Consider the following 13,680-nt stretch of genomic DNA (forward strand, 5'->3'; position numbering starts at 1 on the left):
TAGGTAGTATATAATTCCTAGGACTGTCATTTCATGGTAGAAAAGAAGGTGTTATAAAAATAAATGTATAATATGGGCTATGAGTTTGACAAGTTCTTAGTGAAAGTTCCCTGGCATCATGAGACTAGAATTTGAGCCCCAGCAGTGTGGCCCTAGGCAGGCTAATAAACCTTGCCTCCTTTTACTCATTTGTAAAATGGAAATAACACTGATACTCCAGGACTTCTGTGAAAATTAAATTCGCAAAAATAAATTTGAGATGGATCATAGACATACATAAAACCTAGAACCATAAATCTAATTCCATACCAAAAATTTGGAAGAATATCTTTAAGAACATTAAGTAGGTAAATATTCATTGGACAGGGTACAAAAAGTATTAACTACAAAAGAAAAAACTTGATAAAGAATTCAGAAAATAGATGAAAATGAAAACTATCTGCTCATCAAAAGACACCTTTAAGAAAATGAATCGACAAGACAAAGGCTGGGAAAAAATATTCACAAAACATATATTAACAAAGATCTTATATTCTGGATGTATAAACAGCTCCTGCAAAACAACAATAAAAAGATGAAAATGCAATAAAAAATAGGCAAAAGACTTGAAGAGATACTTTACAAAAAAAAAAAAAAGATATCCCTGGCCATTAACACATGAATATGGTACTCAGAGTCTTTGGTCCTTGGGGAAATGGAAATTAAAACACAATGATATACCAGTCACACATTTTAAAATACCTAAAAAGAAAAGGCTTGTCAACACTTATGTATTAGTTTTTATAGCCACTGAAATTACCACAGACTTGGTGGGTTAAAGCTACTGAAATCTATTCTCTGTGTTCTGGAGGTTTGAAGTTTAAAACCAGTTTCACTAGGCTGAAATTAAGGTGTTGGCAGGGCTCTACTCCCTCTGGAGGCTGTAGGGGAGGATCAGATTCTTCTCTCTTCCAGCTTCTGGTGACTGCCAGATCCATCACTGCATCCCTCCAATCTCTCCTTCCATCTCCACATCCCTTTGTGTGTCTAACCTCTCTCTGCCTATTTCTTATACAGATATTTATGATGGCATTTAGGGCCCATCCAGATAATTGAGGATAATTTCATCTCAAAATCCTTAATTTAAACCACATCTGCAAAAACTTTACCATATAAAATAACATTCACAGGTTCTAGGGTTTAGGCCTGATATCTTTGGGGGACCACTATTCAGCCTGCTACACCTTATTAATGTAGAATTTGCCAAATGTTGATTTTGTTTTCATAATTCCTTCTACATTATTACTTGGAACTGTACTGAAGGAAGAGCTATCCCTGTTTGTTTGCTTATTGTTTATACCAATAATAATTTTATTCCATGGCTTGTAATCCATTGCTATCATAATTTAATTATTCAGATCCTGCCAGATTTGACCATTGGGAACTCCTTCAAGTTGTCACCTATTACTTTTTTTTTTTAATTGTTGATTTCTTTCCTTTCAGCTTGTTATTTTGATATAATTTCACACTTATGGAACAGTTGTAAAAATAATACAAACTCTGTGTAGAGAACTCCAATGTATCCCGTCCCCAGATACCCAGAACCAAGTTTTAACATTTTGCCACATTTGCTGCATCATTCTATCTATCTATTCTGTCTGTCTGTCTATCTATATCTATCTATCCAATCTATACATCCATCATTAATCTGTCTACAATCTAGCAATCCATCTATCCATCCATATGTCCATTCATCTGCCTGCCTGCCCATCTATATATTTCTTTTCTGAACACTTCAGAATATGTTGTATATGTCCTGCTCCTTGAACACTTAATACTTCTATGTACATTTCCTAAGACAAGGATATTCACTTATGTAATCACCTTAAGTGCAGTCATCAAGTTCAAGAAATTTAACACTGATACTGTAACCAGCACCCTGCTGGCAACAGTGCCAGGCAGAACCCTGTTCCTGGTTTGGGACTCTAACCATGGAAAGAATTCAGAGATGTGAGGGTCTGGTAGGTATAAATAGTAAAGCTTATTAAAGAAAGAGAGAAAAATACATGTTAAAGCGATAACCCGGATGTGTTAAGGGAGAATCTAGCCCTGAGTGGGAGTGGGTTAGCCTGTTATATCGGGAAGTTTTGCAGTGATTTTCTTATCTTGAGCTTTGAACACCAGGTGTCTTCTTTGTTCTAGGAGGAGACAGCTATCAGAACATGTGACCTGCCATCACATATCTAAAATTTGTCTTTGGGCAGACGTTTAACAACCTTTATGACCCTATTCTTTCTATCATTAACTAAGAATTTGTTTTGGGCCCATGATTTTACAAGCTTTTATGGTTTGGGGAGGTTTAGGAGCTTTAGGGGAAAGTTTTGTCCTATGAGGTTTGCAGCTGAAGTTGCAGCTCTACATTAACTCTTTCAAAACTGAATAGAACTTTGAAGGATTGTATATTATATGGATATATCTCAATAAAATTGCATTAAAAAAAGACTGAATAGAAGACCAGGGACCAAAGCCTTGATGCCCTATTCTATCCTGCCTTAATCAAAAGTTTACAGTCTATATTCCAATTTTTTCATTTGTCCCAATAATGTCCCTTTGAGCCTTTTCTCCTGTTATTAGATCCCATCCAGGATCATGTATTGCATTTAATAGTCAGTGTCTCTTTAGTTGTTCTTTCTTTTCTTTTTAATTATGGAAATATGTACAAAATAAAATTTCCCATCTCAACTACTCCTGCACATACCATTTAGTGGGATTAATCATACTCACGATGTTGAAGAACCCTTATCTCCGTGCATTACTAGAACCTACCCATCACCCTAAACAGAAACTGTACACCCCCAGCTTTTTTTTTTTTTTTTTAATCTAGGAATGTTTTAATATCTCCCTCATTTTGAAAGACGGTTTTGCTGAATATAAAATTCTTTGTTGGCAGCTGTTTTTTTTCAGCACTTTAAATATTTCATCCCACTGCCTTCTTGCCTCCATGGTTTCTGATGAGATATCAGCACTTAATCCTATTGGGGCTCCCTGTACATAACACATTGCTTTTTCTCTTACAGCTTTCAGAAGTCTCTCATTGTCCTTGACATTCAACAGTTTGATCATTATGTGACTGCTCACTGTTCTCTTCCAGTTTATCTCATTTGGGGTTCATTGGGCTACTTTAATGTGTATATTCATGTCTTTCATTAAGTTTGAGAAGTTTCCTGCAATTATTTATCTGAATATTCTTTCTACTGCTTTCTCTCTTTCTTCTCCTTGCAGGACTCAAATAAAATGTACATTGGTAATCTTGACGGTATCCCACAGGTCTCTTGGGCTCTGTTCACTTTTTTTCTTTCCTTTTTTTTTTTTTTTCTACTCAGTCTGAATCATTTCAATGCTCTTTCTTTGAGTTCACTGATTCTTCTGCCAGCTCCAATCTGCTATTGAAACTTTAGGGAATATTTCATTTCAGATATTGTGGTTCTTTAACTCCATTATTTCTGCTTTGTTTCTTTTAAAAATCTTTTTTGAGATTCTCATATTGTTCATTCATTGTTTTCCTCTATGCCCTTGAGGATTTTGAGGATCATTTTTTAAAGACTGTCTGGAATGTCCAAATCTGGTCTTCTTCCTTGAAGGTTTCTGGATTTCTATCTTGTTCCTTTGGATGGGACATAATTTCCTGTTTCTTTGCTTTCTTGTAATCTTTTGTTGTACACTGTACCTTTTAATATTTTAAAGAGTTAACTCTGGAATTTAGTCCTTGATAACTAAAAATAGGGATTTAGTCCCTATTTTTTAATTTTGTTTCTAGCTGGTGATATGAAAGAGATTTCCTTGAGTGCCAGGAGTTAACAAAAACAAACAAGCCAATGCAAAACACACCTTTCACAGTCTTTGAAATTTGGCTCTGTGTTGGCTGGCACTCTCCTACAGACTAGCTCTGCCATCAAGATCAGCCCAAGGCAAAAGTGAACTGCAGGGTCCTCTGTGTTTTTTTTTGAGCCTGTATCTTATCCTGGGCTTGTGCTTCTTTGTGGCTTTAGGAATTCCCCTATTTAAAGGAATTTGCATGTCCCCTCTAGTCCTTATGAAATACCCCCCCCCCCCCAAGGTGCTCTACTGTGTCTTAAAGTCTGTAATCCTTTGTTCCAGGCTTCTTTGACTTACATTTTTTTAAAAATGTAAGTTTATTGAGATATATTCACACACCCTACAATCCATCCAAAGTATACAATCAGTGGTTCACAGGATCATCATATAGTTGTGCATTCATCACCATGATCATTTTTAGAACATCTGCATTACACCAGAAAAATAAATAAAAAGAAACAAGAAAACCTCACACACCCCATACCCCCTACCCCCGTCCCCCCCCATTGACCATTAGTATTGTGCTTTACTCAATTTTAAGACCTACAATAGAGGTAGGTTAACTATGACAATGTAGTATTGTCAGAGATAGACATATAGGCTTGCTTGTTTCTTACTGCTTTAGCTGTCTTCAAGGTGCTTCTATCTGCAGGGCAAATTCTGGGAAGGCCAGCCAGAGAAGTTTCCTGGTTGTCTTTCAGGCTGCCATCTAATATATATTATCATTTCAGGAAATGCTTCACTGAGCAGCTAAAGAAAGAAGTGAAGGTTCTCTAACCGTCCGGCTTATAAGCCTCCAACTGATCACCCGGACCAAATCCAGCCAATTGCATTCTCTGACTGTGGAAGCACGCCCCTTGATGAGTCATCAGTCAGCTGCAGTCAATTGACTGATGATCCGACAAACCAGCCCGTTGGATTATTAACCAGCCTCAAATATCCTCACAGCAATCGTCAGGCCAGTGCCACCTAGCCAAGTTGACACATGAACCCAACCATCACAGGTACCCATATATATACACCCTAGTATGTGCACAGGTATTACTCTCATCCCTCTGGAACAGGTCAGGGACCACATTGGAAGTGCAGGCTGGCTCCACAGTGTGCTTGGGAAGGAATTGGGGAGGGTCCAGCAAGTGTGCAAGAAGCTCCTCCTACCATTTTTAAAGCTGTTTTCTTGAATTGGCAGTTGTCCAGTTACTCCAACCCTTTAACTGTTTACTGCAGTTTTGAAGAAGATGATTTTGCCAGTTTTTGCTAGTTATTCAAAGATTCTGTTGGGGAATGGCACCCTGGAGTGCCTTACACTGCCATCTTGGTTGACTTTAAAGCCCAAATAGGTTTTAAAAGGTCATAACTCTTGATTATAGTTTTGTTACAGTAAAAGGAGACACATAAGAGGTAGCCAGGAGAAGAGAAACATAGGGAAAAGTCTGGGAACGTCTCAAACCCAAGCCTCCATGCCCTCTCCATGTGCAGTCAGAAGATGTGACCCCTCCCTGTATGGCAGTGATGTTATTTTCTGGGACATGTAAGCATCTCTGAAATTACTTTAAAAAAAAATTTTTTTTTTAAATTAAGAGTTGTAGATTTACAGAAAAATCATGTAAAATAAACAGCATTCCCATATACCTGCTCCTATTATTAACACTTTGCATTAATATGGTACCTTCATTACAATGATGAAAGAATATTATAATTGTACTTTAAGTACAGTCCATAGTTTACATTAGGTTGTATGCTTTTCCCCCATATACCACCCTATTATTAACACCTTGCACTAGTGTGGTACATTTGCTATAATTCAGAAAGAATACTTATATAATTGTACTATTAACTATAGTCCATCATTTACAATAGGGTTCACTATGTTGTACAGTCCTATGTTTTATCTTTTAATTTTTATTCTAGTAACATATATAAGACCTAAAACTTTCCTTTTAATCACATAATTCAGTGCTGTTAATTACACTGAATTAATTACAATTGATAGCACCTTTTAATAATTGTACTATTAACTATAGTCCACGGTTTAACTTTGTGTTCACTGTGTGGATTTTTTAAAAAAATGTTATTGTTGCCAATATATAATCTAATATTTTCTTTTAATCATATTCAGATATATATTTCAGTGCTGCCAGTTACGTTCACAATGTTGTGCTACCATCACCACCATCCGCTTCCAAAACTATACAATCAACCCAAATAGAAATTCTGTACAAATTAAGCATTAATTCCCCATTCCCTACCCCCACCCAATCCCTGGTAACCTATATTCTAGATTATAACTCTATGAATTTGCTTATTCTATTTCATATCAGTGAGATCATAAAGTATTTGCCCCTTTGTGTCTGGCTCATTTCATTCAGCATGTCTTGAAGGTTCACCCATGTTGTCACGTGAACTAGAATTTCATTTGTTTTTAATGTTGAATAATAGTCCACTGTATGTATATATCACATTTTGTTTATCCATTCATTGGCTGATGGACACTTGGGTTGCTTCCATCTTTTGGCAATTGTGAATAATGCTGCTATGAACACTGGTGTGCAAATATCTCTTTGAGTCCCTGCTTTCAATTCTTCTGGGTATATACCCAGCAGAGGGATTGCTGGGTCATATGGTAATTCTATATTTTGCTTTCTGAGGAACTGCCAAACTATCTTCTACAGTGGTTACACCATTGTATATTCCCATCAGCAATGAATGAGTGTTCCTATTTCTCCACATCCTTTCCCACACTTGTAATTTTCTTTTTTTAAAATAGTAGCCATTTCAGTGGGTGTGAAATGGTATTTCATTGTGTTTTAATTTGCATTTCCTTAATGGATAATGATGTTGAGCATATTTTCATGTGCTTTTTAGCCATTTGTATATCTTCTCTGGAGAAATTTCTAGTCAACCCTTTTTGCCCTTTTTAAAATTGGGATGTCTTATTGTTGAGTTGTAGAATTTCCTTACATATCCTGGATATTGAACCCTTATCAGATATATGATTTCCAAATATTTTCTCCCATTGAGTAGGTTGTCTTTTCACTTTTGTGATAAAGTCCATTGATGTACAAAAGTTTTTAATTTTCTTGATGGTCCCATTTATATTTTCTTTTGTTGCTTGTATTTTGGGTGTAAAGTCTAAGAAACCATTGCCTACACAATATCCTGAAGATGCTGCCCTACATTTTCTCTGAAATCACTTTTAAGCATTTTTTACTGAAGGCACTTAAAATGGGGGAAAGAAATGTGGTACCAAAGTCATAATATGGATGTTTTGAAAGTCACAATTTCAGATGGGTGTGGTTAGTAAAGTATGGGATCTGAACACACCCCAGTTTGAGTGATTTGTTATAATGAGGAAAATTGTTATGATTAAGCAGGGTCTTGAGGAATCACCTGCAAAGGCTCAGATTTTCGAGTGCTTCCCTCTCCTCCTCACCCCAATGCTTGAATCTCCTTTCTCTTCACCCAACTGAAATAAAAATAAATAGATTTTATGAGAAATCTTTCATTCAGGTTTCTTTTCAAGTGAGTGACAAACAGATTATGGTTCTAGGAGAACTGATTATTCAAGAAAAAAGTATATCAGAATAAATTTCAGATGGAGTAAAACTAAAAATGTATAAAATAAAAACTAAGAACAGAGAGTATAGGTGATTCTTTATCTGATACAGGGGTTGAGAAACAGAGAATCATCACCAAAAAATAAAGCAAAGGATTGACCGAGTACATAATTTATAAATTAGTAAAGAAAATATGACAATAATGGAAAATAAAAAGTTAATTCAAAAAAGAAATACAAAATTGTCCCTTACCATATGGAAAAGTTTAATTTCTGGTAGACAAGAAAAAAGGCCAATTAAACGATAAAATACCATTTTCAATACATCAAATTGACAAAATTTAAAGGGGTAGTGCCAGCACTGAAATCATGGTTGAGGTGAAATGGATTCTCATAGATAGTGGAAGAATAAACTGATAAAACACCTCTAGAATGCAATTTGACGGTAAGCATAAATAGCTTTAAAAATATTCAAATACTGTGATTCAGTACATCTGCCTCTAGCAATTTATTCAAAGGAAATCATCTGAAGTGCACGTGAAGATTTCTGTATAAGCATGTTCTACTACAGTTACTTACTGTATCAGCTAGGAATGCATTTGGCTGTTTGTAACAGAAAACCTAACTGAGGCTTAAATCAGCATGGTGTTTACTGTTCTTATGTATCAAGCCCAGAGGTCACCATCCAAGGCTGGGACAGCAGCTCCATGAAGCATGCCATCAGGGATCCAGTGATGCTCCTTGAATCTTTCCACTGTATCATCCAGAACAAGTGGCTGGCTTCCTCATGCCTAAACATGTCTAGGTACTTCTAGGTTCCAAGTCCGTGCTCCAGGCAGTATAAAGGGAAAATGGCAAAGGTTCAGGCTTTCCCTTTTGTACAAAAAAACCCCAGTAGCTTTACTGAGCAGACTTCCACTTGTAGCTCTTAATTTTGCCAGAGCTGAGTCATACGGCCTCCCCTAGCAGGAGTTGGGGAGGTATTTTTAATTAGGCACATTATCATCTCCCTCACCCTAAGCAGGGTTCCACTAATAAGAAGGATGCAATAGGGGTTCCATTTAATTTTGAAATCCCTTGTAGCTATAAATGTCAGGTTTTAAAGTTTTTTGACCTGGAAAATGTTCACAGTTAATGTCAAGTGAGAGGCAGGACACTGAACATATACAATAAAATCTCAATTTTGTTTAAAAAATATATAATTTACAGGGGCACACCCACACATATGAGAAATAAAATATTAATGGTAGTTAACTTTTATACTGTTAGCATTTCAAGTCAGAGGGGTATTGAAAGCTGGACATAGTTTTTATCTTATTAAACTTTTTTCTGTATTTTCTAAATCTCCTATAATGAACTTGTACTACATCTTTAAAATAGGAAAAAAAAGTTATTAAAAAAAAAATACCCCTTATACTCCCCAAGGAGACTAAGTCCAAAATGTGTATGCTTATTCATTTTCATCTTCATTATCAAAAGAAAGGAGGCTATTGTTTTTTATTTGCTTTTGTGAGTTCTTTTTAACTGAGTCCTTATTTATTTCATCTTCATTTGCCATTTTCTTTTTTGAGCTTGCTGTTAAACCTGAATATTTTTCATCTGAGGGACGCTTGACTGGTTTTCGATACATGATTCTTCCATCAGCTGGAGCTGGTTCTTCATCTGCAGCAGAAACAAAGTTAAAGAACTTTCTCTCTCCTCATTATTTCCCCTTTACTGGAGAGTCAAATGACAAGAAAATCTCATATTGTACTGAAGGTCTGAGTCAATTCAGTTCAGTTGTCTCCACTGCCTCTAGCTATAAGTGTCACAAGACTGAATAAAAACTCAGTGAAGCATTCCATACTCTCGTCACAGTCCCCAATTAATTACAATCAGGTTGTATTTTATATTTTGAAAAAGTGATTGTTTGGAACTCCAGTATTTCCCTCTAAAACAATGTAATGAGTTTTAAAGAATGATGAAAAATATACTAAAAAGGACCCTTTAGGTACTAATTAAATGGACCTTTGTTGATTGGTTTGTAAACCTAACCACCTTTTTTTATTTAAAAAAACAAAAGGATTCTTTTAGTTAAATTCACATTTAATACTCATAACAAGTCAATAAGGTCAGTATGACTATTGATTGATGAGAAAATTAAGGCTCAGAAGTGAAATAAGTTGCTCAAGATCACATATAAGTGTTAGAGCCAAGGTTTCAACCTAGGACTGTCTCCTTCAAACGTGTTTTCTTAACACGTCACACTATTAAATAAAATAAAATAATTTCATCCTCCAGACTCCTTAAATTGTTAGAAAAACCTGACTACTTATACCTGCTTTGGCAGCCTTTATCTCTGCTTTAATTTTCATGACTTCTTCAGCTGATAGGTCTCCCTTTTTCAAAACCACCACTTGAGGTTGTTCATCTTCCTTGTCGCTGTGATCACCATCTTCATCTGGGAGCTGAGGCTGGATTCTCTAGGGGAAAACACAAACACAGTCTGTAGGTTGCTGACCTTGACCCAAATATACCCACTCTGTCTGTGAAAAACTATATTTACTGAAGACAGAAGGGTCTTTATTAAATAAATGTGTTTGGCAATGAATTCTTAAGTAACTCCAAAGAGCCTAACCTCACCCTACCAGGGAAAAGGTTCATCTGCCACTTACCTGGAATGCCCATTCAGTGGGATTCATTTCCATTTCAGCAGGACCCCAGCTTGCAGTTCCCAGTGTCAGGGTCCCTTTATTTTTTGTACTGCCGTTATTCCCAGCCTATCCAAGGCAGCACTGAACCACTTCAGTTTTCTCTGCTCCTTATCAACCCCTTTCACCTCCATTTCTTCTCAAAATTAGACAAAAATTAACCAAACAGCACCAAAGTACATAAAGCAGCAAGAGGTTCTCTTTTTCCCACTTCTGCTTTTCCCTTCTCCCTTCTGGCAACCTCGGTTTGATGGGTATCCTTTCAGCTGTTTACTAAGTGTATAAAACATTTAGTACATAAATAGGATACTGTACATACTACTTTGTGACTTGTTTTCTTTCTCCTTATTAAATTATGAAATTTCACAAAGTACAGAGAATAACATAACCAGGTACACATTATACACACAGAACATATGGTAACATTTTGCCAGCTGATTCAAATTAAAAAAAAAGTTGTGAGACCATAAAGCCCTACTTCCCCAACTTTTTTTTATTTAAAAGTATCTTCTTATGACACTTTGAGAGACACAGCATTTTTAAAAAACACTGACTGGGTTTTAATTATATATATGGTCATTTCATGATTTGACCAATAAGGACTCTGTAAATAAAAATTTAGGTTGTTTTCAATTTTTATTAATGATGAAAAAACATCTTACACATTTTTTTCATTTTTGCCAACTTATACGTAAGTTCTTGGTGTACTTGATGAGTTTAAAATATATATAATAAAATGTGTTTCCACACATTATTCAAAAAAGCTTCTGTTACTCCACCGCTGACAAGCCTTTCTTGTGTCCCAGTCAGGGGAATAAAGCCCTCCATAATCTGTCCTCGGCCAAGAACGACAGTTTTATCCTCTACCACTCTCTCCAGCCAGGTTTCAGTACTTGGAGATGGAAGAACCTATCAGTGTCTCTGCTCCCCCATCTCTCTTCAATTCCCAGTATCTTTGCCCAAGGTCAACTCCTACTCAAGCTGCCTTCGAGACTTAGATCCTCTAGAAGTGGTTCCCTGAGGTCATCTCCTCTTATTTCTTACACCATGAGTAGCATGTATCACATTGTGTTATAAATGTTTTTCTGTCTCCACCAGATCTCCTTCTAGAGAAGTACTGTGTTTCATCTTCTGTCTAGAAAGACATTGCCTAGAACAAAGCAAGGATTCAAGAAATATCCGATCTACTCATGAATAACCACTAGGATGAAATGCGATGAACTACCACCTGAAGCCTAGACAATTTGTTCACAAGCACATTCATCCATTTTGTTACCAAATTTCTAGCTCTGCTGTTACTCCACAAGTACATGCTCTTCAATGATATCCATTTTAGTTCATTAATTATTAATCAGTTTCTGCCTATTTTTTTCTGAAAGTTTCCAATAAATGACCACAAACAAGTGGGTAATTAGTGAAAATGTTATCTACGAAAATGGAGAACTAAAACAAAATCGTTCCTGGTGTTCATCAGACTAAGAATCATACTTCTGATTCTCTTTTTTTATGTAACTGGCTGGAAAACAAGAGAAACAATATAAGAACACTGGGAACTGCTGCTGCTGAAGACTGTTCAAAGTCACGCCCAGCTCAACTCTCAAGAAGGCGAATAAATTACTTCAATAACATAATGATATACCTTGAAATCTTTTCTTTTTCTTAACAGAGTACTAGAATGCTAACTGTATTGTCAAATATTTGAAGTTTGGTCTTACAAAAACAGGAACACAAGATCCATAGGAACCTGGGGTACTAAGGAGAAGTTTCTTGATTAAATTACTGAACCTAAATCACTGATATTAATTGGAAAGATTTCTCCCCCCAGAGTGCTCTTAAGACAGCATTCCAAGCTGTAATCTTGAAGATGTTAACGATCGTCACTAGGACTCAAACAAACTGTCAAGTTAGGTGTAGTTTTCTCCCCTTTGCTAAGCCAAGTCCATTTTCTCAAATCTCATCCCCTTTTTCATCTTCACTGATCCTTAGGTTTAGTCACTCCCTGATCACATTATCTCCACCCAAAAATGGTTCCTTGTTGCTACATAAAACCTCATCTCAAACAGTTCCTCTGTAATTTCTAAATGCTGTCCCTGCCTTATCACCTCTATCTATACATGCTAACCTACCCATGCTCAAGATTCAATCTAAATATTTCCTCCTCAATGAAGTCTTGCCTGACTAGTTACAAGCACAGTCATCCAACTAGTACAAATGATCACTCATTACTTGGTGCCAGGCACTGTGCTAGGTGATGGGAAAGTACAGAGTGGTGGAGACATACAGGACAGCAAGCAGCTGCAATACAAAATGATGAGTATTACAAATGAGATAGGGACAAAGTGATGAGAACAGAGGAGAAATTAACTGTCTTGGAGAGATTTGAAGGGTTTCACAGAAATGGTGGCCCTTGAAGGCAGAGATGAGGCCAGGCAAGAAAGTGTTAAAGAATATGACATTGTGGAGATCCATCTCTTTGTCCTTTCAGAGCTTAGCACCATGCCTCCGTTTTCAATACTCACCAAATGTAATAATTTCAAGTGAGCCAGGCAACTTGCCTCCTTTACTACATTGTAAGTGAACTGAGGGGAGGTCTTAGTACAAATGCTAAATAAATCCTTTATCTCTCCACACACAAACATAATGGATCTTCTTACTGAAGAAGGTAGGGTAGGTTTTGGTTTGAACCTGTTGGGGTCAAAGCCTAGGAGGGCTCAGAAGTTGATTCTCACCGACTCCCATGCCTAAAACTAGTCAAGTGTAGCTCTATCCTGAAGCTTCTTTTTACGTACAGGACTTGACTCAGTCAGATCCACTCCTCCTGAGGCTTATTATTTTTTTTTTTAAACAAAGCACAGGGCTAGATCCAGGGACTTCTTCCAAACATGTTTCAGACAAAGTCCTAGTATTATGTTCGGTAATATTGTGATCGAGTGGCCTCAGTTTCCTTATCTGAAAAACGGGGACTGTGCTACCACCCACAGTGCTATCTCTAAGGTTTTGAAATAAACAAGTACAACCAAGACGAAGGAAAGTGATTATTTCTTAAGCATCTACCAAGAACCAGGCACTTCATTGGCGTCAGGTCATTTTCAAGAATACAGCAGTGCTCTGAAAAGACAAGAGGCTTCCCGTGCGCAAGAGGCTGTGGTTGCTGGAAGAGAGACAGTCCGGGGTCCGAGGTCCGCCCTGATCGGGGGCTCGGCACGGGTGACAGGGGGTACCGATTAGTACCTGGCTTCTAAGTCAAAGCAGAAGCCGGAAATGGCGCGGTGGGACGCGATATCTTAGGTATCGCTACTGACAGGCACTCACCTTGGTCTCAACAGTGGGTCCTTCCCTGTAACCGACCCTTTCTTTGAAGCGAGCCAGGAAAGTCGGCTCGGCGGGCCGCACGTACGACACTTGGTTGCGCTTGCTCATGGCTGCTCCAGAGAAAAAACAAGCTCCCGGGGCCGCCTCGTGACGTTAGCGAGGCGACGGCACCTCCCCACCTAGGCCCCGCCCCCTGAAGCAAAGGCCCGGCAACATGGCGGCCTCCATGCTGGCGTCAACGTCTTTCTCGAGCGCCAAATTCAAATT

General features: G+C 37.4%; 1 protein-coding gene across 1 annotated transcript; it reads right to left on the bottom strand.

Moving 5' to 3' along the window:
- Positions 1-7,656: 7,656 nt before the first annotated feature.
- Positions 7,657-13,569, bottom strand: KIAA1143 (KIAA1143 ortholog). Its single transcript, XM_037848836.1, has 3 exons — positions 13,414-13,569; positions 9,729-9,873; positions 7,657-9,073 (listed from the first exon to the last, which is right to left on the bottom strand). Exons 1-3 carry the CDS (start codon positions 13,519-13,521, stop codon positions 8,862-8,864), a joined length of 465 nt encoding a protein of 154 aa, XP_037704764.1. The 5' UTR covers positions 13,522-13,569; the 3' UTR covers positions 7,657-8,861.
- Positions 13,570-13,680: the final 111 nt, after the last annotated feature.

This window comes from Choloepus didactylus, chromosome 1 (assembly GCF_015220235.1).
Source record: "Choloepus didactylus isolate mChoDid1 chromosome 1, mChoDid1.pri, whole genome shotgun sequence".
Taxonomy (NCBI): domain Eukaryota; kingdom Metazoa; phylum Chordata; class Mammalia; order Pilosa; family Megalonychidae; genus Choloepus; species Choloepus didactylus.